We start from the raw sequence: 27,773 nt of genomic DNA, 5'->3' as shown, positions 1-27,773 counted from the left end.
AGTTACAGGTATCTTGTTATTCACAAAAATTTGGAACCTTTTTATGGAACCTCCTAACTCTTGGCATCAGTGATGCCTGTCATCAGTAGATTCCGTTATTTATATATTTTCTGTGAAAACCCATATCCTTACAAGTTTCAAAAAAGTGCACGGATTGGGAAGCTGTAAAGTTGTAATGCTATACTAGTGGGTGAAATCATCAGCTTCCCAGCATTTACCTGAGTAGTAGAACTGGATCTGGAAAGCAAAGAGGAAATCAGAAAAAGACATCAGGCAATCCACAGCATCATCCATCAGCACAATCCTAGGATAAGATGAGAGAAACAGTTTAGCATCTACAAAAGAAATAAAATCTGTAACCAGGAACCCCAGATCTAGAGAAAGTACAGCTAGGGAGCTATATACAACTGGGGATTGCTAGTGGCTTGCCCCAGTATAAGAGGTTAGGAGAGAGGAATAGGAATATCCACTGCTGCATGGATGTGGACACCCTAAAATCAAATGAAGGCAGCCTGAGAACCTGCAGCAAGGAGAAGATCCTGAATGTCAGTGCTATCACACACTTCAGCTACAGTGTGAACAGAGTAGTATGACATGGATGTCAAGCATTCAAAGCCTGGTGGACATGATGGAATGAACACTGGCATAAAAACTGCAAGGCTGGTTCACATGGCTACACAAAGAGGAACTGTGCCACAGACAAGACAGTTACACGAGTATTAAACCGATGTAAGCAGAACGAGACTTATGCTATCCCTCTGTATACCAAAGTTCATCAATCTGGGATATTTTCAGATTCATAAGGATAACAAGATTAATTCCCAATCTATACTCAAACAAACTCCACTTGACTACAGAGGAAATAACATTGCAACAACAATCAGCTTTTTCATTACACCCTGTGAACATCCTATCCTCCCTTCCCGATGAATGAATCGGTCTCTTTTCATATCTATCAAGTCTATCATTTGACTAAGAGGTCAAATTTCACAGAAACTGAAGACTTCTTGGGCCAGGGACAAAGTCTTCTTTCTCTCTGCTAAGCCCCAGGTGCATGTAGGGAGCTACATGCATCCCTATTTTGAAGCATACTTCATGAATATGGAAAGTATCAGCCACAGGCCATAAAGATGAAGTATAAGTGATAGCAAAGTCCAACTCCTCCTTTCAGGAAAAAACTCTGGATTTCAGAAATAAGTTAGGGAAAAAGCGTTCATAAAAATGAAAACAAAAACAATGCTTTGGTCACTCCCACTACATAAGGATGAAAAGGTCAGTCTCTGAAGTGGGGAAAATCAAACTTGAGCTGATCAATGACAGCTCAGACTGGAAAACAGAAGGAAACATTCCACTTTGATGGGAAAAAACAGAGTATTCTGATGATGCTAAAGGAAGGTAGTTGGTACTTCTTTTCAACTGTGTGCAGGTCTACTGACCCCGTACAGTCAGTATCTGGCATATCAGGTCATATGAGAAGGATTACCAGTTCATTATAGCCAAAGTACGGGTCATCTAGTAGGACCCTTTTGAATACGGGGCCAAATGCAATCTGTGGACCAACTCCTGCAGCATCAATGGTCTAAACACATTGCTGGGGAAACACTGTTCTGTCTCATGTAAAAGATTCCAGGGAGCTGTGTGGGAGGCTGACCTAGAAGAGTTATAGGATCTTGCAAGAATTCCCTGCCACTCAGAACAGTTCTGTTCACTGTGGCAAAATCAAACATGTAGAGCAGCTTGAATTAATTATCTCAAAGAAGAAAGACTGGGGCTAAGAGAGTCCCCAGGAGAAAAGCCTGTATTTAAAACAAAACCCTTTGAAGATGTCAAAGTGCTTCTGATTTATTTATTATGTTCCAGAAGCCTCCTCCTCCTCCTGTCTAAAGAAGCAGTAGCTTCAGTTCTTAATTCTTACTAATAAGCATGTTACTGAGATTGTCAGTGGCCACATCAAGGAAACAGCTTTGAAGCTGGCAGGCAAAGCATCTTCATCTCTCAGGCAATACTGCTCAGCCACTGGCGTTTCCAACCACTATTTAAGCACTGGAAATGCAATGGGCCATATCGCCGATGAGCTGCACTCCCTCCTTGGAAATGATGGTCTGCCTCCCAGATACCCTCAAAGCACAACCTCTGAAGTGTTTGCCAGTGCATTTCTCCATCTTGGAGATGCAGGAGAACAACAGTGGAGAGTTTTTTAATATATTTGTTATGCAGAGAGACAATATTACATCACCTTCATGACAATCAATTAATTTCATTTGTTCAATCTGAAGCTATGGTCAATGGCTGTGCTCTGCAGCACCAAGTCTCGGTCTCTTACTTAGAGGAGAGCATGAGGAAGTAGGCAGAGGTCTGAGAATTTGCTGGACATTTCTTCCCGTTAAAGACAGCAAGGAGCCTCTAAGGAAGACTGTACGGCACATATGTGATGGAGGAGCATCTAAATAGAAGCAGGTGCACTCTGGTGCTAGGTTTCTGACTCCACTTGGCCCAGGAGTCTGCACTCCAGAAATGTTGAGAAGTCTTTAAATCCAATACAATAATTTATGAGGAGATTGACTGCAGCTGGCTATTTCCCCACACAGCCAGCTGACTGAGCAGTCAGGGAAGCTGGGAGAGCATCATATGCAACATATCTGCACCTCTTCCCTGAAGTATCTGGTGAAGAGAGAATCCTAGCCATGGACTGTAACCCAGACAGCAGGACCAAAACTGAGGATGAAATCTGAAAGTCTGAACTGCAACTCAAAAGAGTTCATCAGGTAGCTGATATTTCAAGGGATTCTTTATTCATTCTTTCTTGTCCAAATTAGACTTTAAGCCCTCAGGGGTACAGACATATTTACAAAGTTAGTAGTCGGCACTCAATGAATAATGAAAATCAAGGAGAAACTTCGGAAATGACTGAAGAAAGATGCCTACACTTGAAGGACTCTGGTAAAGGGTGTAGTGGTCTTTCAGGGTTCAAGTGGGTTTGGCTGGCAGGAAAGCCTTGCTACTGTGCCAATGGGGAAACTTTATGATCTACCAATTGTGGTTAAAATCTCAGCAACCCAGACTAGACAGGATGTCCCCAGGACAAACTCTAGACCAGGCAAGTTGAAAGGACTTTTACTGTTCTCTGCTACCATTAAAGGCTAACTGACACAATCTGTCTTAAGGCCAGGCTGGCTCAAATGAGTCTTCAGGGACTTGGTTTGTTTACTGATATATGGAGGCAAAAACAAGCAGAACACACAAAAAGGGCAAGATCTGCACTCTCAGGCAATCTTTTAACAACAAGGGTACAGACTTGCAAGCCCCACTTCCATTAGCACTGGTCAGTGCAACATGAGCTCCCATACCACGTAAAACAGCACAGGAGCTGCGAACTACTCAGCTCTCGCTACTCAAATGTGGGCAGCGAGTTCCCTCTGTTTCTATTACAAAAGAATAGTCATTGCTCAGGTACAGATCTTGAAATCATGGCATCAAACCAGAAAAATCCCTTCATTTTCTGTCCTTCTGCAATTTCGAGATTCAGAAAGCCAAAAGCTGTCTCCAAAGATCAAAGGTATCCCTGTAGATTAAAATCTTCAATCTGCTAATGGCTATAGCCCTTTGAAGAAAAAAAAAATCCCAGAAATCTCAGACACAGATAGCATGGTTCTTTTTTGGGTATGACTTCTGTATTTGTGTAGCACCAGGAACAGAAAAATGGAGCTCTCTGGTGTCATGCAAATAAAACCTATAAAGTTGTAGCCTCTGTTCTTCTGCTCTGACATTTCCTGATCTTATTCCCAGTGTTTGTTATCAGTGCATAGCAACAGCTCCTGGACGAGCAGAGTGCACCGTGCTGTGAGATCATCCCAGTCATGCAGCACTGAGACTACAACTACAACTGTTCTCTTCCCAAGAGCGCCAATAATTACACAGGTCCTGGCTGTATCAGTGAAAGCTGTGGCTGTTCCCGCCGCTACTTTATTTAATTCCTTTCCCAAGCAAATTAGCAACAAAACCATTGGGGGTGTGCAGACTGAAGGAGGAACAATGTCAGTAGGTTTGCATGTGACATTCATGCTTTGCAAGGACTCAATCAACTGGTGCCGGAAGACAGCCTGCAGAGTTCACCTTTCTAACTGGCAGAGACCAAGCAGGACAATGGGAAGCGTAGACCAGAAAAAGGACAAGAGAGCAAGCAACAGTTGGAAGGAAAGAGAAAGACGGTTTAGAAATATGACAAGTTTTATTAAAATTGTTCCTACTAGATTAGCTTGTAACAGAATAATAGCAATGTGTAAGTAAATCTCTAGCCAGCCAAAAGTAGGAGTGAGGTCATCCCCACCTGAGCCTGGGTGCCTCTGACAGAGATCTCATTTCTCTCCAACACCTGCTCCCAAAGCCGGCTTGTCTGTCTCTACGGCACAGGCACAACAGTGCAGCGGGCCCCTGAATGGGGCCTCTAGTTCACAACAGCCTTGTGGATTAAATTCCTTGACACAAACATCATAACATGTGTAGATATGCTGAAGTCTCCTTTCATGCACCATCACAAATTCCTGTTCAGCTCAGCTGGAACCCTATGAAATACACACCAGCGCATGGGACTGGTGCTTGTGTACATCCATGAAAGGAAGCAGCAGATACATCCCTGCTACAGGGTTAGCATTCTTACTTAGTCTGGCATTGGAGGCCAAGCAGCTGTACCTCTGGAGCCCCAAAGGCCCACTGAAGAGCTAGAGGGGAAAGTGGTGCTCAACTCTTAATTTTAATTGGACCAACACAGCTTTAGCTGCAGTTCAATTTGGATAGCAGCATATAGGAGCCAGGGAAGAATTCAGAGAATCAGCCAAGTGGAAGTACTAGCAGATGGATAACACTTCTCTTCTCCACTTTTCTTTCTTAATATAATTTTCATGGGACTCCGATGCTAAAGAAAGATAACAGAATGACAAGTAGAAAATGATGACTTTTTCATTATTTAGGCCATGAACAACATAGGCAGCAGCTAATACCCTGATCATGTGTCGGGATCCTGTTTCCAAATGTCATACCTAGGTCCACAAATAAAGTTAAATTTCCATGCCCCCTCTGCTGAGATGGCTAGAAATGAGAGCATTTATTCAGTAACCTTGCTGTAATTATATATGCATGTGTGCGCACACTCCTACTGAGAACTGAACTGACCCTCACCCCAACAGATGCATATACCTTATTACATTTTCACTATCAGATAGTTAATAATCAACTGCCTGGGTTGGACTGGAACCAGCAAGCACTATCACTAAAAAATTCTGTATCACATTATCAGTGCCCTGAGCCATCTATCTGCTTTAGGCCTTGTCTAGATTAAAATAAAATTTCAAACAGATTAGCTACCATGTTCTTAGCTAACATACTTTAAAACACTGGCAATCCTTCAGAGCTTAGTACCTTTTAAACATGATCAACCATAGGAAGCTGAGGCAAGGGGGAACACATTTTAAAGATGGTAAAGAGTATCTGAAATAAAGTTTAAAATCATGTCAGTTAAAAACACATTGGCTAACATTCTTTTATATGCAACTCATCTTCTGAATGTAGAGCCAGCAGCAGCATTCTGCACTGGTATTTCAGTCCCTGTATATCTTAAATATACACTCCTTCTCATCGCTAGAAAAACACCCTGTTCTTAACCTCAAAACATGTTATCTCTTTTCCCCAAAATCTTAAAAGATTAAGTCCTTGTCCATACCTTTACCCACAGATTTAATTCCTAAGCCCATAAGTGTAGGACTGATCTTGCCTTAAAAGAGAGGATGAGGACCCACCTTGCTGCTTTCTGAGTGAGTTCCATTGGGAAGTCAGGGCAGAGCAGCTGCAGCAGGCAGTGGTATTCCTGTGCTGTCAGCAAATCTGCAGGAAAAGAGAGGTGAGAACATTGTAATTCTTTTATAGGCTGTTCCCTCCCCTTGCTTCCTCTCTAGGAAAAAAACTTCATATTCCCTTTTACTCTCAATTCAAGTAGACTGGGTACTAATGACAATATAACTGCTCCCTAGACCCTCAGAGCTGGGCTCTTCAGATGGAGTTTCCAGCAAAGACAGTCAGAAAGAGGCCTGATAAAGGGGAAATCCTACTGAAGAGGCTCCTGCAGAGAAACTGGTAACAGGTAGTGATCGGAGAGAATCCTGCACAGAAACTGGTGAGAGGTAGTAATTCAGTGTGAAAAAGAGATAACCAAAACAGGGCAGTTTCAAGTGAGAACACAGTTTGGTTTGACTTGAATATAACCATGTGGAAAAAAGAATCATTTCAAAGTTGCTTAAATTTGCTGAAATTCACTGGCATGGTGACATTCACCACAATACGCCTGAAAACCATCCACAGAACATCTGGCAGCAGTAACAAAGGCAAACAAGGTTTTTGGGTTGTGTATGGAAGGCTACAGAGTATAAACCACAGATGTTATTACTTTAGCATTTGGTAAGGCAGCTGGATGGTCTCTTTTGGAATAACGTGTACAAATCTGGTCACTGTATTATAGGAAGCGCAGAATGAAGATCCAAAAAACACAAGAAAACCAATCAAATGATTCATGTTTTAAGAGAGCAGCTTTGTGAAAGATTGGTCAAGAAAGGCTTCTGTGGTTCAGCAGAAAGAGTCTAAAAGAGGTGACTTTTAGGGAAGCTTAGAGGATCCCAGGGGAATGGAAACATACCGATGTCAAAAAGCCCTATATGATTGTATGTTCATAGTCCAAAAGGCTGTGGACTGCAGTTAAGGAGAAGACTAGCTGAACAGCAGCAATTTTGCAGTACCTCTATACACAGAAGAATGCAAAGTATGGAAGAAAGTGCCAGGGGTGGAAGTAGAGCCAAGCAGTAGTCAGGGAGGGGATCCAAAGGGCACAGCCATTAGGACTGAGGTACAGAGCATGAGTTCTTTTGCCACAGACGCATCTTAGCCTTCTTTAGGCTCCCATCCAAATAATCAACCTTGTCCAAGATGATAGCCACAACTTCTCCATAGCTCCACAACTCCTCAAAGCCTGGCAGTTTGACAAAAGCGAGAGAAAGGGAAGATGTTACGCCTTTGTCAGATGTTTCAAGAGGCAGGTATGCAGTATCAAAGGAACATTTCACTGCGATACCCAACCCAGCCAAACTAATATCTTCAATGCTGACTAAAGAAATACTGCAGGAGGACTGTCACCAAAATCACGTTATAGATCTGTCCTTTACCTACATTATTAGCCAGGAAAGCAGAGGAAAGAGAGGAGAGCACTACTATTTTTCTTTTCAGTTGAGGAAACCCTATAGCTGAAAACCACTTTTGTCAGACTCTTTGACATCCATTATAGACACTCTCTAGAGTACTATACTTTGCACTGCTCTTGGGAGGACCTTAGGTTTCGGGTCATGCTATGAAAAGGTGATTTTGCTCTGTCTGGAAAAACCAACCCCGTAGTCAGAAAACTGCTATAACACAAGGAAGTCCCAGCCTGTGCAGAACTACAATATCATTGCAGGGATTTGTGCAATCTATTCTACTGTAGGGATAAATACATCAGAATCTCTCTTCTTCCAAAAATTGAATGCTGAGCTGAATTAAATTTCTGTGACTGCACTGAAATTACAGATGTCTGGGAGGGCATCTGTAACTTTTTTGTATTGTCATTTCTTACTAAAACACAAATCAGAGGCTGCTCTCTATTGCAGATGTAGAAGACCTTGGTCCTTCAGTCAGTGTATCTCAGCTTGGGTTAATGATGGTATCCAGTGGAATGGTGGGGTTTTCTCCTGCAATGTTAGCTAATCAGTTCCTTGAATGTCATCAAGGAAAGTATCATAAAGTTTTATGTATAACTGCAAAAGGATATTATTGAAAAAGTCCCAGTTATGATGAGCAGGAAGATGTGTATTTTTAACTGAATTTTCAGCTCACTATTTCTCTTTCATGACACTACATGAGGAGTGAAGAGGAAAGAACATCTTCTTCTCTGTAATTTTGTTAGACCAACAGTCATTTACAGCAGTAGAGATTTTGGTCCTAAGTTCTTAAGAAAACTTATCTGACCGCATAAGGTACATGCAAGTTCCATAAAATCATCTTCAACAGGCTCAGCATAGGAAGCAGGTTACAGGAAAACAGAGAAGTTGGGCATAGAACGGCTCTTTTGAAACAGACACTTTCTCATAATTGAAGAGGACAGTATGGACCTCTTACAACTACTCTTCAAAGCTTTCTAAATCTAGCTTTGAATAACGCTGGGCATCAAACTTCCAATCTTTGTCTAAAAAGTCTACATGTTGGTCAGAATGAGTCACACCATTTGGAAGCTTTATGCAATACTCAATTTACATTTTTTTTTTTGCTGAAGTTCAAATTCCTATTTATGCATCCTTATACCTCTTGCTCTCCATTATTTTTTCCTTTCATTTGTCAACAGATCATTATAATAACCCTTTCTTCATACTGTATCTTGTTTAAACTATTTAACTACATTTATTTAAATTTAAATCTGTTTATCTTGCCCTCTACATCCCTCCCTACCTAGCCCAGTCATATCTGTTGCTCTGCTTTGATCCCCTTAGGATTTTCACAGTCTGATGTCCAGCAGCGTACAAAGCATCCCTCATGCATTCAGAACAGATGGGCTCTAGGAGGATAATCTGCTCACTTTCATCAGCGAAGCCCCTTTTCATTAATTCTGAATCTTAGCCTCCTCTCTTCTCCCCCTGAAGGTGAAGGAGTTTAAGGGTTTTTCTGAAGGATGAGGTTTCCTGAGAAAGTTGCACTTTGTTTGCAGTCCCTGTCAGGTTCCTAGACAAAAGCAGCTTGAGAGGATAACTGGGCCCTAAGCAAGAATTAGTTTTGAGGCATAAATCTCTTACTCGCTGGAAATAACATACTTTTAAAACTTATAATAATTTACACTGTCTTTTTCTCCTCCCTCTTCGTACCAAGTCACAGCATCATCCTTACTCCTCTATCACAAAACAACAAAACAACAGAGAACAAAAGCAGAAGTCTGCTCAAAAAGACTTTGGGAAAGGGTGGCAGAGATCCTCTCCAACAAGCACATCAGAGGGTGAATTCGTTTTTCAATAAAAGTGGAATTCATTACGGTTTCAGTCTTTGAGCAAATGGTCTATTTAGATGGGAACTGCACCCAAAGCTGAAGCGGTGCAGAGAAGTTCCTTCTCTAAAGAAAGAAGCCCTTTGCTTCTTATGCCTGGAGAAACGGCACCAAATTAGTCACTGAAGTATGCAGGCAGAGTCTTTTAGGCTGTAACACAACTCAGCCTACAGACACCCCAGGTGCCCAACCAATAAATCATATCAATCTCTCAGACTACAGATGGGTACCTATTACACAGGAAGGGGGATCACCACAGACCTTAGGAGGTGTCTACAGTTTGCTGTGATGACTATTTTCCTATTCCCTACAGCAAGGTCAGTGAAGACCATGCAGAAAATTACATTTGCCCATGTACCATATTGTCTGCCAAGAGCTGCTTGGAATAAACAAGGGCAGTTTTGGTGCATGACCACATTGCTCCTTCCTGTCTCCAAGCCACAGCTGAGTAAATAGTGTTCAATGCTGCATGATGAAGAAAGAAAGAAAAGAAGGAAGGTACCAGTCAGAATGAGTGAAAACTGGAATCCACACTGCTACTTTGGTTGCTACCACAAATTACTGGATCTCAAGTTCCAGTAACAAATGAAGTAAATCACGGAGAGTTTAAATCTGACCCCCAAAAGCACAGGGCAGTGAGCTATATGCACTTTGCCATGCTCTCACAGTGGAACAAACTCAGGTCATACCATGTGCTCAAGAATGGAGAGAGATTGCAATCTGCATGTTAACCATGTTCATTTACAGCTGAACATAATGCTTTGCTCTTCCACTGCAAAGCAGCTAATAACAAATTCCGAAGTGATTTTAAAACAGCAGTACACTAAGATGGAGCTGGGAGGCTTAATAGAATAAGTACAGAAAAGTGAAGTGGTATGGTATATTGCACTGGAAGTACTTTAACTGTTCAGTCATAATTTTTGCTGTACTGGTCTTCAAACTCCTGCCCAGCCTGTACTGCTGCTGCTACTGTGCCACTGGCAAAATCCGGACTCTTCCCTACAGATCTCACTGTCTGTGAGTAGTTTATTGTCTTTTAGTGCCTGAGGCAGACTCTTCCTCATGTTTCAGAGGCATAGTGGAGAAAGAAGTTTGTCCATGTGGTACAATCTTAGAAAACAAACACCGCTTTCTGGATAAAAATGGCCTACCTTTGAGAAACATAAAGGCAGCTGCTTCATATTTCCCTGGCTTTTAAAACACATATTGTTTTTACCAGCTTCGTTTCTGGCTTGTATGTGGCTGACAGATGGCATCTGACCTGAAGTGATGCAAACTCTACGAATGCTAAATGATGTGTTTATGGGGCTGTCAGTGTCGTGAGTGAAGTGTAGACACACCTGAGCTATCTTTAAACTAGTTATCTTTCATACCAACAGCAGCCTAGCCACAGAAGCGTGCAGCTCAGTGAAGGCTGTAAAATCTGCCCAGGAAGCCAATAAATATTTAGGACTTAGCCTGAATTGCAGTCATCGCTGCTGTATCTAGGCTGCTTTCAGCACAAGAAGTAGCTATCTACAATGCTGTCACAACACTGTGACAGCTATAAATATGCCCAAAGCAGTAGGAGAATATTTACTGCGGTTGGTGTATGAAATCTGCCCCAAAAAGTCACATTAGTAACTTCCCAGAAACACAAGGATTGCCTTGATGAATATACATTAAAGTTCCCTATTCCCATCATCTTTCATGTACAACCACTATCCAAGCAGGCTGGAGCCCTGGGCAATGTAGCCTTTCCCTTTGGATTATGGTAGGACACACAATTTCCACAGGTTTCTTTTCTACGACACTCATGAAGTCATTCAAGAGTCAGAAAGTCATAGAGCTGTAAATCAGTCTTCCTGGAAATATAACAAAGAACAGCCTAATAAATTTTTTTAAGTGTTGGGAGAGTCTTTCCTGGCCTTTAGTTTTTTAATGTTTCTGGTATAAGTAACACATCCATAGGATTCTCTCTATACCCATGCAAGCTTGCAACCTTGTAGAAAAGAGGAAAACCAAACAAAAGCCCCTAAAAATAAAAGTCTAGGTGTTCTTGTGCTGTCTATAGGAGTGGAGATGTTACAAAAAACTGAATATAAACATGAGTATTGATAATCCTGCAACTTCACAAGTCACATCTGGCTAATAGGCTATGTTCTGCCCATGCCTTGTTCCCAAGATACCTATAGCCCAATTTCCTCTATATAACTAGTGCTAATAACAAACAGAAAATGAAGAATTCTAGGAAAATTAATCCATGCATAGGACCTAAACAGCAATATACAGCTGTGTAAAAACCCCATTTCTTCCTCGTAACACTTTCTACTCTAAAAAATAAAAATGTTTTCTTCCTTTTCAATTAATCTTTTATAAAATTTTGCACTGAGAGATTTTATGACCTATCATGAAAAAAATCTGTTCCTGTTACTTGAGAGAATAGTTGTTTAAATAAGAAACAAAAACATTCAAGGGCTGCTTCTTTGACTAATTAGCTTTTTCCACTGACAAGAAGAGATATAAAATAAACAGAAACCAGATCCAGAACGTGCATTTGTCTAATTTTAAAAATTGATTTTCCTTATTTTTCAAACAAACAAAAAGCAAAACAACAGGTCACGTAATTATCCCCATAATTTGAGATGGAAGGTTAAATAAAACTAAACTAAACAATAAAGAATAAGCACTCACACACTTTCCCCTGCAGTTGTATAAGCATGTTCATGTAAGACATGTATAGCAGGATTCATTCTGCTCTTGAAGTGTACAGACAGCTCCCACAATCATTAGCAAATTGTCCTAAGAGCGTAGGAAAATCAGAAGAAAACTGAGAGAGACCCACCTGTTACTTTTAAGTGACAGGAAAACGTACTAGAAGGCAAAGATTTCTGCCAGGTTAGCTCAAAACCAGCTTAATTTTTTAAAGGAAGGTTTTCTAGTGAATAGTTTAAAGAGGGTAATGGTCAAATCCGTTTCATGGATCAACATAAGCATCTGTGCTTTACATGGAGTCTTGGACATAAGTAGCTTTAAAAGACTATGTGGCTTTGTACCAATATCTGGCTCAATCTCATTAGATACTAATTAAAAAAAAAAAAAGTATTTTCTTAGTTTTAATAACTGGATGCATTATCTCTGCCTTCCTGATGGTGAAGTCCAACAAGCAGCTAAGCCAATCTAAAACCTTACTCCTGCTGAAAGGGGCAGGTCTCCTTTCTCTCTTCTTTCCTTTCTCCTCACTTGCTGCTGGCCGTGTGGTTCTGAACCACCCCTTGTACCAGCTCTAGCACTCAGCAGGCCCCTTGCTAAGAAAATTCAAGTTTTTTCCAGGGCTAGTGAATTGAACTGACTCTCACAAATATCTGGAGAAAGCTCATGCAAAGCAAGCTGTGTAAGAGCATGGGCAGGTGCAGGGAAGAGAGAAGAAGGTGGAGAAGGAGAGCAGAACCTCCCCTCCTCAGCAGAGATAAACTGTTAGATAGGCTCAGGTAATTCCCTGCTTAAGATGTTTTAATTCTTAAAGCCCAGGATGTATGCAAGGCATTGTCATAGGATTCATGATCCTCCTAATTAAAAGTAGGTTCAGCTTTACTGGCTGTACTTGCACCATACCTGCTAAGATGGTTTGTGAACACTCTGTTATCAGACACACTCCTAAGACAGAACTTTTGGCATCCTTACTATCCAAACAGGCAGATGAGTTCATGTTACTCACAAACCCCATCTACTCTTTCTACTGACACCGTTCAGGTCCTCCCAGAAGGGATCCCAGGGCATCCTCAGGAAAGGACCCCAGAAGACTTTGTGTCTGACATGACAGCAAAAGCAGACAGGGTAACTGAAGGATGCAGAGTTGCTGGAGTTTGGCTTTGTGGGGGGTTCTTCCAGGAGGGTACCTGCAGCACTGGCTGCTCCCTGGATTGCCTCTCCTGACCTATGAGAATACTAGCAAAATCCTGCCAGACGTAAGGGTGCTGCTGCAGGCAAGTAGTCTTCACAAACGAGATGTTTTGCACTCTATAAAAGGAGCATGGCTGCAAACAGCAGACTTAGATAGGTGGCTCCTGTTGACAACAGGTAGAAAGACCTACCTTATGATGAGCAAAAGCAAAGAGTGACAGAGAGATTTAGTGAGATTTGCCTGGAACAACCTATGTCAGACTCAGGACAAATATAGAGGAGAGCTAAGCAGACTAACCTAAAAAGATTTGTTGGGGGAGTGCTGCAAGAGAGAACAGTTAGAGGGGATTAGCACTGTGGTTGAACAGAAAGCTAGTTTTGAGGCACTCAGGTAAGAAGGAAAAGATTCAGCTGCAGCTGATGTGAAGAATGAACTCATTTGTTCTGGAGGGAATCTGGACAGTTCATATGAACAGTAAATTCACTGAAAAGCGGGCTTATTATGGGCAAAGCTCCAGTAGCACCATATTTTGAGTGAGCTAAAGGTTTTTTAAAGAGTAAAATCCACTAGGTGATGTGTTTTTTCTGCCCTTCGATCTTGAGTCCTTTTATCAATAAACTACTTTCCAGATTAACAAAAACAAAAAATGAATTTATACAGAACTGCTCCAATTTTATATCCAAAAACCAGAATCTTGCTCTTTATACAAACTTTAATCATCCTCTAGTCCCTTTCAAATTCCCCATAATTATCCTTCAGTATCAAACGTTTCATGTGGCAGCATTACTTCAGCTTTGAGTGAATGTTACTCAGGGCAGAGTGAGCTGTGCCAAAGGTACAGTCCAAGGCTATCATCTGGCGTGCTTATGTGGCTAGCATGGCACATCCACAAACTGAAAAATTTAAACTTTCATTAGAAACTAAGTTCTCAGCTCTCACTGTTGTAAAGAAAACATTCCAATAATGGAAGAGTTTAACTGATGCAGTGTGGTATTCCTGAATCCACAGACAGCCTGAAACATGAGTCAAGCCTGAACTTTCTACCTACTTTGGGAACCTTAACACTACACCTAATGCAATACTAAAGACAATGTTAACTCTGACATTTCTTGTTTTAACTATAGGATAGGACTTTGAATGAAGTTGGAGCTTAAAGAATTCAGAGTTCCTGAAGTGCAAGAACAGCAAACAATAAGAAAGGAGAAGCAGCCACAACTTCTGTCAGTATTTCCAGAAGTAGAAAAAGACGACAGAAGATGACAAACAAAAGAGCCTGGTTTAAATTTTTGAGTACGTTATTGACTACAGCAACCAAATAGTGGCTTACACTTTATTTACTACATGGACACCCAATTTTCTCCATGCAGCTTTCTTTAACATTTGCAAAGATAATTCTGTGCATATTCTGAAGCACATATAATCCTAAAGATACACTCAGCTCATTGAGTATGATCCAAAAGGACATTTAGCCTTATTCAAAGGACATAGGCCTGAAGCAAACAAAGAGGCTAGTTTTGTGGACTACAGTATGAAAGTGTATGACTTCCCCTCATGCTTCAGAAGCATTAAAAAGCCAAGTAAAAAAATGTTACAAATGTCCTACCATCTGAAGTGAAGTGTAATTATAAATACACTGCATATATTCTTGGGTAATTGTAAGCCTGTGGAACAGCAGAGATCACCCCTGGTAATCCTCAGTCTGTAGGTAGCTACAAGGGAGATGAAATCAGATAATAACAGGCACTTTAATCTTAATCTACCAAATACAGGCATAGCAAAACCAAACAAAAACAACACGACACAAACCTGGCTCTTAAGACAGATAAACTAGAAAGCTAGAAATAAGGTACAATTTCAGAGTGAGAGTAATTTATAACTGAAATACTGTGACATTTGACATTCTTTGTATGTGTCAACTATGACACTATTTTTTCCTTTCACTGTAATGTCACTAAAGATGTAACTAGCAGATCTTCCAAGCAATAGGTAAACTAATAGATTTAGACTGCTTCTATCTTATCTTGTTCAACAGTTGATTTTTCCTTGCTTTGAAGAGTTTTCAGTCACTCATTGAGAAAATAATCAGTCCAATGCCAGAGCTAGTTGGTCTTGTAAACAATAAGGAGCAAATATTCCTGTTGGAGTTCTGGCCATCTGGGGGGCAGACTGCTCAACCACTTGAAACGGGACCCACAACAATCTTAATAGTGAAGTACAGAAATGCCGGCAACACTTCACTGGAGGGGACCATCAACATTTGCCCAAGCTCTCGAACAGCAGCAGTAATCTTTACACAAGATGTGGATCAGCCTCTATTCAAGAAAACAAGTTGTCATTAAGCTTAAGATCTTCAAAACAACTAAAGAATTCATAGCTATGCATCACAAGATGGGCAGAGTAAATGGGCAGGTGGTATGCAGCTGCATCTCATGCAATACAGGACCTTACATACAACCCCTCCTCCCTCAGATATGTACTAGGTCTAGTGCCAATAATGGAACTATGGCCTGGAGAGGCCCCCAGTCTTCAGTTACTGTTTGGTATTTCCTTTCTGCTTTGGGAGCCCCAAGAAATACAGTTAGCTGGCAGACAGCTCATCTGTGTCATGCACACCGGGTCAGGGCGCAGAAGAAAGCTACGACACTGGCCTAAAAAGAAAAGGAGGTAGAGGTTAAGAAGGACATACAATGCACTATGGAAATGCTGCAGATTGCTGTAGCAATCTCAGATCAGTGATCTCCTTGACTTCCAGTTTCTTTCTAGTCTGACTTTTCCAGGAAACACCAAGGAAAGTTCCAGTAGAATCAGGTATTTTAAAATATTTTGAATCTCCCAAGTCTTTCAGACTTCAACGTGGTATGTAAAAGCATGAAGTGCAACGGTCAAAAATTTTCTCAGAACAATGAATGAAACGGAAATGTTTTGGACTTTCCTCTTTTAACGACTGGTTTGGAAGAGGCTTTCAAGGAACAGCGCAGTTGCTACAAACACCCCATGGAAGAGACAAAACATTTTAGCATAATTTAGATCACGATCAAGGATAGCCTTGTGTGTCTCCCCCTGTCCCTGCTCCGCATTGGCTCTTAAATAAGCCACTGCAAAGTTTTGAACAGTTAACTGCACCTTCACCAACAGCTGTCATCACAGCAGGCACTCTGATATTGCTTCTCTGAAACGTGTCCATCAGGAACCCAACCATGAAAGAGACAAGTTTGGGCTTGTGAAGAATGGAGAATCCCACATGCCACCAAGAGTGACACCAGTATGCAATTATGCAAAGCAGTCAACTCACTGTGGTTGAAACTCAAGAAGCTGGTTATGATCTACAAAGCACTGAATGGTCTAGTCCGTCTTTCTCTGTGCACTTGTGTTCACCTGGAACAATTTGACTACCTGACTTAAACATGAATCTTCCAAGAACTGAAAGCCATTCACAGTTCTGGCCATTCTCTGACTTTACTGCACAGTATATTTATATATAGGGTCATATACAGGCTATGCAGTATAATCCCAAGCACCAAGACTGTTGGCTAGTTTTCTCTGTTTTTCTTTCACAAATTATAATGTTGAGAAAAACAGTCTGAAAGGAAAAGACATTGTTTTTAGAAGTCTCTGAGTCAACAGTTAGAGCCTCTATTCATAAAAATAAGTATTGCAGTATCTGGACCTATGCTTGGGCAGTGTTGTTCAGTCATATAAAATGCTCTCAAACACACCGATAGTGAGTCTCTTTTATGAGTGTAAAAACTTAAGAAGAAAACGAACCTCAAACCAAACAAATCAATAAGAGAACTGGCTGGAGGAAGGTAATCTGGTTAATGACAAGACTGAAGAAGTCATCATTAGTTATTTAGAAGGAAATGCAGTGGAGCATGTAAGCTCCACAGAGAATGTTTGGAGCCCATTACAATATCAATGAGCTAGATTAATGATTATAAATGACCACAACTACAGAACTGGTCTGAATGCGGAACAGAATGAATGCACTAAGAGAAACCTGAAACAACAAGGCATCCAACTACCCCTTTTAAGGGTATGCTTTTGGCTAAGGTTCTGTAATGTCTCTTGATTTTAACTCTTACAATACTCTAGTGAGCTGTGTGTCCTAAAAAATAATAATAATTTTGAAAAAGACTCAGAAGAAGAGAGAAGGAAATAAGTCGGTTTTCTCTGTATTTCACATGGAGAAATACATGTTTAATAAGAATTTAACATAAATATTCATTTCTAAAAAATGAAACAAAGCTTTTTTTTTTTTTTTTAATGTTCTTTAAGCTTCAGCCCAGCAAGTTCTAAACTTTTCAGGTCTCCATTAATTTTGAAAGTTTCTCATGGACATCATGCATCTTTGTCAAAGTTTAACTTAAATGCCACCTATTTTACAGCTAAATACGCTTCCATGGACCATCCACCATGAACCACAAGCTAAGAATATTTTGCTGGAGGAAAGTTCAGGCAAATGCCCTAAATCCTCCAGTATTATGCCCTAACACTGATGGTATGCATATATTATGGTAATCAGGGAAGTGTAAGAAACTAGACAAAAGAGCAACTCTTGTTGCGGAAAGAAAAAGGACACTTTCTTATTGCTGCACAGGGCTTTCTAGAAGGAAAAAAAAAAGCCATCTACTGGAGGACAAATGTAGAGATGAATCCATACTGTAATCCTGCCTTGTAGAAACTGAAAATAGATAGAGTTCAGTTGTTTAATCTTTTTCAGCCTCATAATGAGGTCAGGCTCTTCAGGATCTTTGTAAGGATCTTTACGGCAGGAGCAATGAAAAGGAGTATCACTTAACTAATTAGTGGTGGGATGATAGCTTAGCATAGTGAGCAAATGATTTTGAGCAGATATGATATGCAAATGACTTCTCCTAGAGGAAGCATGATCAGTATTCTGTGGAAACTCCTGGATGGATTGCTGCTGTGATGTAGGCTACTGAGAAGGCAATGCAAAGAAGAAACAAAACACAACCTCTAAAAGATGTAGGACGTCCTTACTTGGAATAAAAGATGGCAGGAGTCCTAAAACCTCAAACACAGTTACTGCTGACTAACCCATTTAGTGACAACAGTGAGATGGGCCATCCATAGTGAGTAACACTGTATTAACCTCTACTAGCAGCTGGGGCCTCAGCTACATTGTTCTAACACAACTGTACTCTTTGTGGTTTTTTTGTCTTCTATGCAACAATATCCTGACTGTTCAGCAAAAAAACCATCATGGAAATGCAAGTATGATAAACCCTCAGAGTGGGAGTCAAGATGAAAGCTGCTCTTTAAGCATCTCCAGCCACTGAAGACTTCGAAAACACATGTTCCTTTTACTTGCTGCAACGTTTGCCCTTCTTTTCCCATTCAATGTTGAGACTTATGGAGCAAGTCTGAAAATCAGATGGTGTAAATCATAGAGCAATATAGCTTTAAGAAGTACTTAAATGTAATGTATTTCAGCATATGTTCTTGACTCAAAGGAAATGTGCTGGATCTTTCAAAGCAGAGCTTAAAAGCTGAGGTCCTATTTGCTCCATGCAATTATAAATGTTTCTTAATGCTGCCCTGTTGGGAAAAAAATTGCTTCCTGGTGTTTCTGGAAGAAGAACTCTATCTAAACTCACTACATCAGACGTAGCTGCATTTTAGTAGTATTCTATGTGAAGTGGATGGTAAAAAAAGGTATGCTATATAAATGTATGAATTCATATTCCTCTCACTTTCACGCCACATTTAAAGGTAATATCCATCCTTCTGGCTGTCCTTCACATGAGTTATCTCCTGTCTGGATCTGTTTCAGATGTTGCTGTTCCAAGTCCCCACCTACACGCAGTACTAAGGGCTCTGAAACTAGTAGTGCTAGCTCTTAAGAGATTCAAGATTAAATAAAATTATTAACATACAGGGGATCCCAAAGGAAAGCAGAAATTATCCCACCACCAAAAAAGCTCTGAGATGTTCAGCAGACAAATAGAAATTACAGCTCCTCAGTTATTAGAGAAATATAGGAGTGACTCTCTGGACTTGAGAACCTGGGTCCACGTGCCAAAACAAGACTTTACTTACCAGCTCCTGGGATCGGAAACTCTGACGGGAAGAATAGGGGCCTTGAGGATCTATGCTGGTGGACAACAAACAATGCTGAAGTTCAAGGTTTCTAAATTATCTCCATTAAATGGGATATGTTTGGAAAGTCACTTTACATGACATGTTTATCAAGGGAAAAAACAAATCTCCTCACTATTTACTTTTGCTCCTTCCTTTTAGGAGGATGTTTTCTGGGGTTTGGTAAATAACAAACAGATGAGTGCTGCAAAGGGAAATAGACTGAGAGCCTTTATATGTACATCTCGTTTTCACTTGCAGCTTTGTATACACAGCTGTGACCAGAACAGACCTTTGCTGAATGAAGAACACACAGTTCTGCACCCACTGCCACAGCACAAGGAAGATCATCGCTACTTGCTTTGCAGTTTATGTTTGAAATAACAAATCAGTGAATTATCTGGGAATTTAATGAGCTTTTCTCCTGATTTCCTTTTCTTTTTGAACTGCTGTCTGTATCACTCTAAAGTCTTTCCATTAATACAGTGTAGATTTGAAAGGTTTTCAGTGCTAGACAGATTAGATTCTAATTTCAATGTCTGAGTAAAAATGTTAACTATTCTAGATTTTAAAAGGAAGCAATGAAAATGCTTTCTATTATACCTATTAGGAAACAAAAAGAAAATTATACAACTACTAAAAGTCTCTGGTATAGCAGGAATATGTGGAGATGCAGGAGTGGAGTTTGTGGCTGCAATAATGTGCCGTCAGATGCTAAATAGGAATAGGGACAGAAGAGTTTGACTGGATAAAACTTATGCTCTGTAAAACAAGTATAATTTATTATTCATCTTTCCAGTATTTAAATTTCTGTAAGTGTGAATACTGCTGGTCAGCAACATAAACAAGATTAGTATTTAGTGATAATGATATATCAGCAAATAGCCATATCTGACTCAAAAATGTCCAAAAGCTATAAGGAAAAAGAATCACTGAATGAAGGGGTAAAATTAAAGCAGGTGAAATAGTAAAGCAGGTGAAATAGTATTCAGAATTATTAAGCAGAAAGATAAAATATATAAAGATAAGATATTTATGTTTTTCTCAAAAAAGTGACAATGTTCAGCTGAGTCACAGATTTGTCACACATCAAGCAGCACTAGCTGCGCATAGGAAGTCTGGGATTCACTCACAATTCCTCCCCTGCTTGGGAATACAGGAGAAGAATACAGTGGTCTAATTATTCATGTTTGAGGCACTTTGTAACAGGTTAGCAGTTGATACGTAACATTATAAATAGAGATCTGTAATCTTTTTATGAACTTGGCTGTCATGGCCTGCAAGCATTAATGGGAATAGAAAAAATGGCATGAATGAACAATCTAGAGAATTGAATAGTTGTAAAAAGACCAAACAGAGATGATACTATCCTTGAAAATCTGGGACAGCAGTTACAAGACGATAATACATTTGCATGTTTCAGGTAGAAAAGATACCACCACTTTCCTATGCAGACATTGAAAACAAACAAACAAACAAAACCCTAAAAACCAAAGCACTGGCACTCCCATTTCCTAAAAGGGGTTAAGATCCCTTGGAGAAAGAGGATGGTTACTTGTCAGGGAAAACCCAGTGATCTGTGATATAGACGCAAATTAACATAGAGAAGTGAAATATGGAAGTGGCTGGAGGAACTCTCCATGATCCTCAGGTGGAAGATGACAGTATACCTCATAAACAAGCCTACACAGAAGGTTTTCTTTAAACACTTTTCTCTAGGGAGACTTGCAGAACCTAGCACTGGTACTTCAGAGAGAATGGAAGTGCAGGAACTAAGTTTCAGTCAGACCAACAAGAGGGTTCTAATTCAGGCAAAGGGACTGCAAAATCAGGAACCCAGCATGCAATGAGAAAAATCGCAATTATTCCATCCTGCACCAGGTCTGAGACCGAAGAAGACTACTACCTACTATTACACAAGGCAAGTTCAGCAGTTCGGCCAGTCTAGTAACTGCGACACTGCTTACTTCCCGCTGTGCACCTGGTGATGCTGGTGTGTGCCACACAAGAGAGGTCTTCCCGTTTCTTAAGATGATGAATTGCAGTGCTGAATGTGCAGTTTTGCCTTTCTTGCTCTGAACATTAGCTAGAGCTGAAGTAGAACCTATGAGGCAAAGCAGCTTCTTTCCTCTTATTTACATAAGACAGGCACAATCTTGTCCTCTTCTCTTAAATTACATCCCCCAGACTTTTCACTTTCAAAGCAGAAGGCCTTGGGTCAAGAGAGACTCTTCTGTCACAGAATGCCAAGGGAATTAGAGTACCTAATGTAATCAGAGACCCAGAGATATGCTAAAGCCCACTGGGTAGAGAACATCCACAGGACAGTCTCGCCCATTTAGTCAGCTACCCAACACTAGCTGGATCCTTCAGTTATGGGTCTGTTCTCAAAATAATGTTGAATATTTTCCTCATTAATTTGGCTGATTATCACTGAAAGCCTAATTGTGCATTATTGCTAACTGAATGGATGTGAAACAAATGAACAGAATCCCCAGTGAAGAGATCTGAGAGCACAGTGAAGCAGACAGTCACTAGTGTTCTAAACAAAACCTGTCTTTATTAAACTGGTTAACATTTAAATTTTTAAAATATAAGAACATATGTGTTTCTATTTGTAGGGTTTTCCTTGTCTGTTCCAAGACAGATCATCCCGCGAAACTGGAGCCCAACATCAGCTGTACAGAAGGAAGGTCTTTAAGTGATAGTGCATGATACCGCATTTAACAGTGTTCCTGTGCCAGTCTGCATAATGAGTGGGGGATGAAAAGCAATCGTTTTTCTTCATGTACAGCTCAGCAAGGACAGTTCCAAGCCTGCCACACAAAAACTTCTTTAATAATGCAATCCAGTGCCTTTGATTTGAGGAACACGCAAAAGAATAAACAACCTATTAATCTAAATTTTCTCGTTTGCCTGAAAGTACAAAGCGGCAACGAACAAACCTCTTGGCTACATTAAGTGTACTGAAATGCAAAACTGCTTCTTTTCTCACCCTAGAGTTACTCAGGAAAAAGGAGGGGGGAGAAGAGGGAAGGGAGAGAACAGGCAAGGGAAGCAGAAATGGTTTTAATATAAATTGCTCAGTCAAAATATAGGGCACAATGAATTCTCAAGAAGGCTTTCAAGTATTGCCACACGAAGGCACTTTAATACAAGTGGATATGCTCAGAAGATGAGTGCAAGAGATAGCATTACTTCGTAAAGAGCAAGAATCCTCAGGCTAACCAGTTCTGAATTGAGCTGGTACTGTCAAGACGAAGGAACCACTGGTAGTAGCTTGATTAATGTTTTCAGTGGTTTTGTTTGTTTTGGGAAGCTTCAATACAAAATACAGGTGAACACCTTGATTAATGTTAGTCTCCTGACTGTCTGCAGTGGTGTGCTTTGCTCTGTTATTCTAATGTACTTGCAGTCAGCAGAGGTGCTTTCATTATCCATCCACAAATTTTAACATCTGAAACAGAATTATTCTAGAAGCACTGTCAGTCTGACTCAGACTGAGTGTGCTGTGCCCGAGCACTATTAGTGTGGTTGGAGGATATGTTTAGGCATTTGGCTAAACAGTTTTGGCAAACATTCTTGGTTCCCCTACAGCCTTTTTCACAGCTTGAGAAAGGCAGAGAGATATTAAAGTTGCTTGTCAAAGCAGCTTCACTACATCTATGGTTTGGGTAAAACATGCATAGTTTCAAACTCTTCTCTACATGTATAGCAAATTATAACGTACATCAGACAGTTAGGAAAAAGGAAAAAGCTACTTCATTGGCTGTAACATAAGTGGGCTTTTGGAAAAAGTGGAAAAAATATTCTGACAACTTTGGGATGAGCAGAAGCAGCATAAACTGAGAAAACGGTAGGACCTATACCATAGAGGAATTAATATCTGTGGGTTAAGCATCCATAATAGTTTCTGTATTGAAAGTTCAGGAAGAGGCTTGAAATACCTGCAACCAGGGTATTTTCAGTAAAATGTTATTTCAGCCAATGTACTAGTCATCTTTCTGCTTTGGCTCCCACTCTTCAGCACACAGTTAAAGCCAGACAAGACAAATTTAGCAAGCTGTTGATAGCTTATGCTACAGTTGTAAACAAGAGATCTGAAGTTATATATAAATTGTTTTCTGAGGAAGAGAAGTTTTATGGTGCTAAGAGCAAGTTTGGCCTGCTAGGCCCTTTATATCGCCACCAAGCAAAGCTGTAATACAAACATAGATTTTTATACTGGGTCATCTGCTGAAAAGGGTAGTCCTACTCTCCTCCCTACCTTTCATTTCCATCTTCTCCACTATGCCAGCACAGCTGCCTGTATAGCCCATTGTGAATGGGACAAGAAACCGATTCAACTGAAAAGTAACTTCTTTTTTCCAGGTTATTTTTTGTTTGGATCAGCTTTGTGCTGTCTTCACTACACCGCCAACTGCACCCCCAACAAAGAAAGGGAAGAAAATTAGGAGCAGAGAGGAGGCCAAGGACTACTCCTTCCCTCACCAGTGCCAACCTAAAAGTGCTTATCTAGCCACAGGTTTAGTTGTCTTCCTTGGGAAGAAGCAGTTTCCTTGCAAGCTGCCTTGTAGAACAGCTGGCCACAGGACTCCCAGTAAAACTCTCTTCTTTCTCCACTGTCTGAAAGCAATGCATCACCTTCCTCAGAATGCAATCCACAAAATGTCCCTACCTCCACAGCAACAGGACAGAGTGACAGGCAATATTTTACAAATTATAGTACCTGTGATTAGAAAAGGCAACTGAAATCCTTAATTTTCCTGATTAAAAAAAAAGTCAACACTAGTGAAAAAGGAGGAAATTAATCTCTTGGAGAGTAAGTTTAACTATCTCCTGCATCATGCAATTCTAAATCATTAAGGAAATAGCTTATGGTTATTAAAGCTAGAGAATTAAAGGGATAAATCATTCTGAACTTATCTACTGAAGAATCTCTTACCAGAGTAAAATCTTGAACTAAAGTTAGTGAACAAGTGCCAGGTGTCTCCAATTATATCCTCCAGTAGCCACCATCTGAAGAAATTTAGGGCCATCTTAATTAAGGACAAATGAATCTTTAACCAGTCACTTTAGTAATCAGCATTGGTGTATAAGCCTCTGTTTTGTAGCATTCAGAGGCTGCATTTGAAACGGTATTATTAAACAAGATAGGAACATCCCCTGCTCTGGGCAAAAAAGTCATCAGATGCAGCTAGTTCCACCCTGTCTCTCTTACGCATTTGTATTTGACTTGGAAAGGTGCATCTCCTTTAAAAGTGCCATGTCTGCCTTAAGGTTTTCCAACCAAGTCAATTTTCTTTCCTAGTAATGGGAGTACCTACCCTTTTGAAGTTTTTCGGTTTGCTTTTGGTTTAGGTTTTTTTTTTTTTTAAAAGACTTACTCATGATTATCAGGTGGTTGAAAGTGTAATAATTAATTTTAAAATTACCAGATTAGACTTCTCTGCAGACAGCTGCTTATTAATAGCTGAAGAGTTCAAAATTCTGAAAACCCACCCACACTTGGACTAACATGCCATATTTTGCCTTTGCTGTCAGTTTCTATTGCTATTTGGAAGATTTACTATTCAACTGTATGAACAGCAAACAGCATTACAACAAACCACTCTAACTTGAGTAAACTGAAAGACCTGCTTTTCGATCTTCACAGTTTAAAAATCTATTTTTCCACTCAATAGAATAAAATAAGGATGAGCAGGGATCAATCCATTTATAGATAATAACCCTTTTAGAGACCTTAAAGCATTGCCTAAGCACTGAAATTTTCACCTTATGTTACCATTTCCCGTTTCAAACTGAAATTTTCCCTGTTTATGCCTTCAGATGTTTTGGAAGTCATACAAAGAATATAACAAGGCTTTGTCCAAGCTGTTACCTAGTTTCATGCACAGGTTATAAAATGGACAAAGAAGAACTACCTGCTATGGAATTTGTTCAGTACATGGAATAGGAAGGCAGTTAGTATTAATCAATTATTTCAGTAGTTTAAGATCTTGCTTATCTCAAAAAAAAAACCCCAAGGAAAAGCCATTTAAAAACACGACAGTAATACAGCATTCTATTTGTATGGCTAAGCATTGTAAATGTCATAAAATGCTAAAATTAGGAACATGCAGAAAACTTTATCTACCTCAAGTCTGTATAAGTTATATCATCATTTCCTCCATTGTACAAATACTACTCTTAAGCACTGTACTATTAAAGCATTTTTCCTAGGTTCTTCATAACATCTATCATTCTCGCATATTTCATACAAATTTCATTGTCACAATGGTGCCAAACAGCTTTATTGACAGATTTTTGTATTAACACTTTATTTGGATGGAATGTCACATATTTTCCTTTCCAAAAGGCACACAGCCTACCCAAAATGAAATTCAGATAACAGGAGAGATTAAATTCTCTGCCAAACACTGACAACATTTTAACTATCTTTCGGATATATTTCAACTGGAAGATTCAAGTAAAACTCATCTAATATTAGCATAGATATCTTTCATAGACTCCTAAGCAGTGTAACACAATATAAAAAAGAGTTTGCTGACAGCAATGAGTAATAGTGAGAGGCCAGGAATTTGCAGAAAACTGGAAAGAGAAACAAGATGAAACAGGTAAAAAAAATCAGGGGACAAAAAGACAAAGATAATGACATGCATATCAGGAGAAAACTGGAGTAATGATAGTCCTCTTGACATTTTGCTCCATGGTGGGAAAAGTAGTGTTCAGAAAAACCATGTGCTGTATTTAATATAATATGTATCATCCTTCTTTTTCTGCATAATCCAAAACATTTTCCATTTCAGTGATAATTTGGGAAGATGTCAGTAGTGGAGTGGTACTTAACATATTAAAAAATTAAAAGCAGATGTTCATAATTTCTGTCAGAATTTTGAAGAGGCTTGGCTGACAAGCTCTCAGCACTGCTGAGAATTGATTTTCAAAGTCTGAAACACCTGGGAAATTTTATAGGACTAGAAAAAAGCTGAAGTTGTATTAGCACTTAAAAATTATAAGATCAGGGGCTTACTCTGACTGAAGTAGCTACCCAACAAGAGCACGCAGTATACCAATGAGTACAAGGATGGGGTTGAAATAAGGCCTAAAGTGCTGCCATCGGCTGAGATAACCTAGGCATCTCTACTGTGGCCAGCTTGATAGTACTTCCAAACAAAATATTCAAACAGGAAATACTGGACTTCATCGGTTAATTACTGATAGCTGTCAACCATGAAAAAAATTTTCTTGGTGAATTAAGTAATCTTTTCAAATGGGAACACGAGTCTAGCTGTAAAAAAGCGTCAAATAAGTATAGTATCTCTCAAAGCCTAACTGTTTATACTGAACAGTGCTGTGATTAAAAAATTTTGAATTATTCAAAACAACCACCAAACACATTAACAGCGTAACTGTTACATCTCAAAATGAGGATGAGGAATCACTACTTAGAAGGTCTGTTTCTCCTAGGATCCCCAAGAATACCTTCTTAGTTCTACATTCTGCAGCAATTTTTCAGTTAATGGCCTAGAGAAGAACAAGAATTAATGATAACATTTGTGAGCCATATAGAAACTGAGGAAACACAAAAAATTTAAAGGGAATGAGTAGTAACATAGAAGAACCTCATTGACATAGTTGGCTCACACCCAGTTTAGAGTATCCTTATATATGAAACACCATATCTAGAAAGAAAGAACACAAAAAGCTCCACCTGGGTAAACAGTTTCTATGAAGACAAGTGGAGAGGAAGGTGACCACAAATGCTCAGAATAATGTAATCAGGACAATCATATGGTCCTCAGATAAGTAAATACAGCAATGTCAAGTAGAGAGGTTGAGTTACCAGCACTTGACCAACCTGAAATACCCACAACTCAGAATGATGGTGAGAATTCAAAAGGAGTCAGAACTGCTGCAAGAATGATCGCGTGCTTACAAAACATGCCTCACAGAGAGACTCAAGGTGATAATTTACTTGGCTTATTGAAAAGAAGCATAAAAAATTGACTTCAACATATGATTCAAATACTGAAAAGAACATAATTTTCATAACGTTTTAAAAAAAATAGTTTTTTAAGGTGAAGATAATCGCTTTGTTAAAGACTGTGTAGTAGCGTCTTCAGGATTCTGATTTTACTAGCCCCTAATGATACTTTTCAGTTCAAAATCAAGTAAGTCTTAGTAAATTCTGACCTCCGACAAATCAAAAGTTACCAAATAAACAATCTTCCTCCCCCATCAGGACAGTTTCTTTCTCACCTGGCCCCTCTATCATCACAAGCGGTCTTCACAAGCAACTCTTTTCTCAGCCGCGGCAGTATGGAGCGTGCACGAGGGCCACCCTACTGCATGCCTGCAGAACTAACTCCTACACATCGGTCAAGCTTCCTGCCTGTGTGTGCTGAAGCATGTGTGAGCACACCAGGAAGGTGTCAGAAAGCAGGCTATTTCTAGCAGCCCTCCTTCCCATGAAAACTCAATACTTCATGGGGACCGGGCTGCAGGCCAGCCTAATTGCTCTGGCAGCACCGACAGCTGACTGCTTCCTCCTGCTATTTTTCCCAGGAGCCCTTTGACCCCTTCAGGCTCACATGACTTAATCAAACCTGAATGCCCTCCTGGAAGATATGCAAATTATTTTTGAGTCGGACAAAAGTGTTTTGGCTCAATACTGGTGTTACTAAG

General features: G+C 39.9%; 1 protein-coding gene across 2 annotated transcripts in view; it reads right to left on the bottom strand.

Annotated features, from left to right (window-relative positions):
* Positions 1-27,773, bottom strand: part of C2H11orf49 (chromosome 2 C11orf49 homolog) — an 86,344-nt gene that overhangs the window by 9,616 nt on the left and 48,955 nt on the right. For both annotated transcript variants that reach the window (XM_030038564.2, XM_030038573.1), the window contains 2 exons: positions 5,793-5,877; positions 219-304 (listed from right to left, as the gene is read on the bottom strand). In XM_030038564.2, coding sequence (XP_029894424.1) covers positions 219-304; positions 5,793-5,877 — 171 coding nt within the window. The remainder of the gene's footprint in view (positions 1-218; positions 305-5,792; positions 5,878-27,773) is intronic.

The sequence above is a fragment of the Aquila chrysaetos genome, chromosome 2 (assembly GCF_900496995.4).
Source record: "Aquila chrysaetos chrysaetos chromosome 2, bAquChr1.4, whole genome shotgun sequence".
Classification (NCBI taxonomy): Eukaryota; Metazoa; Chordata; class Aves; order Accipitriformes; family Accipitridae; genus Aquila; species Aquila chrysaetos.
This window is presented reverse-complemented; position numbering and strand designations above follow the sequence as displayed.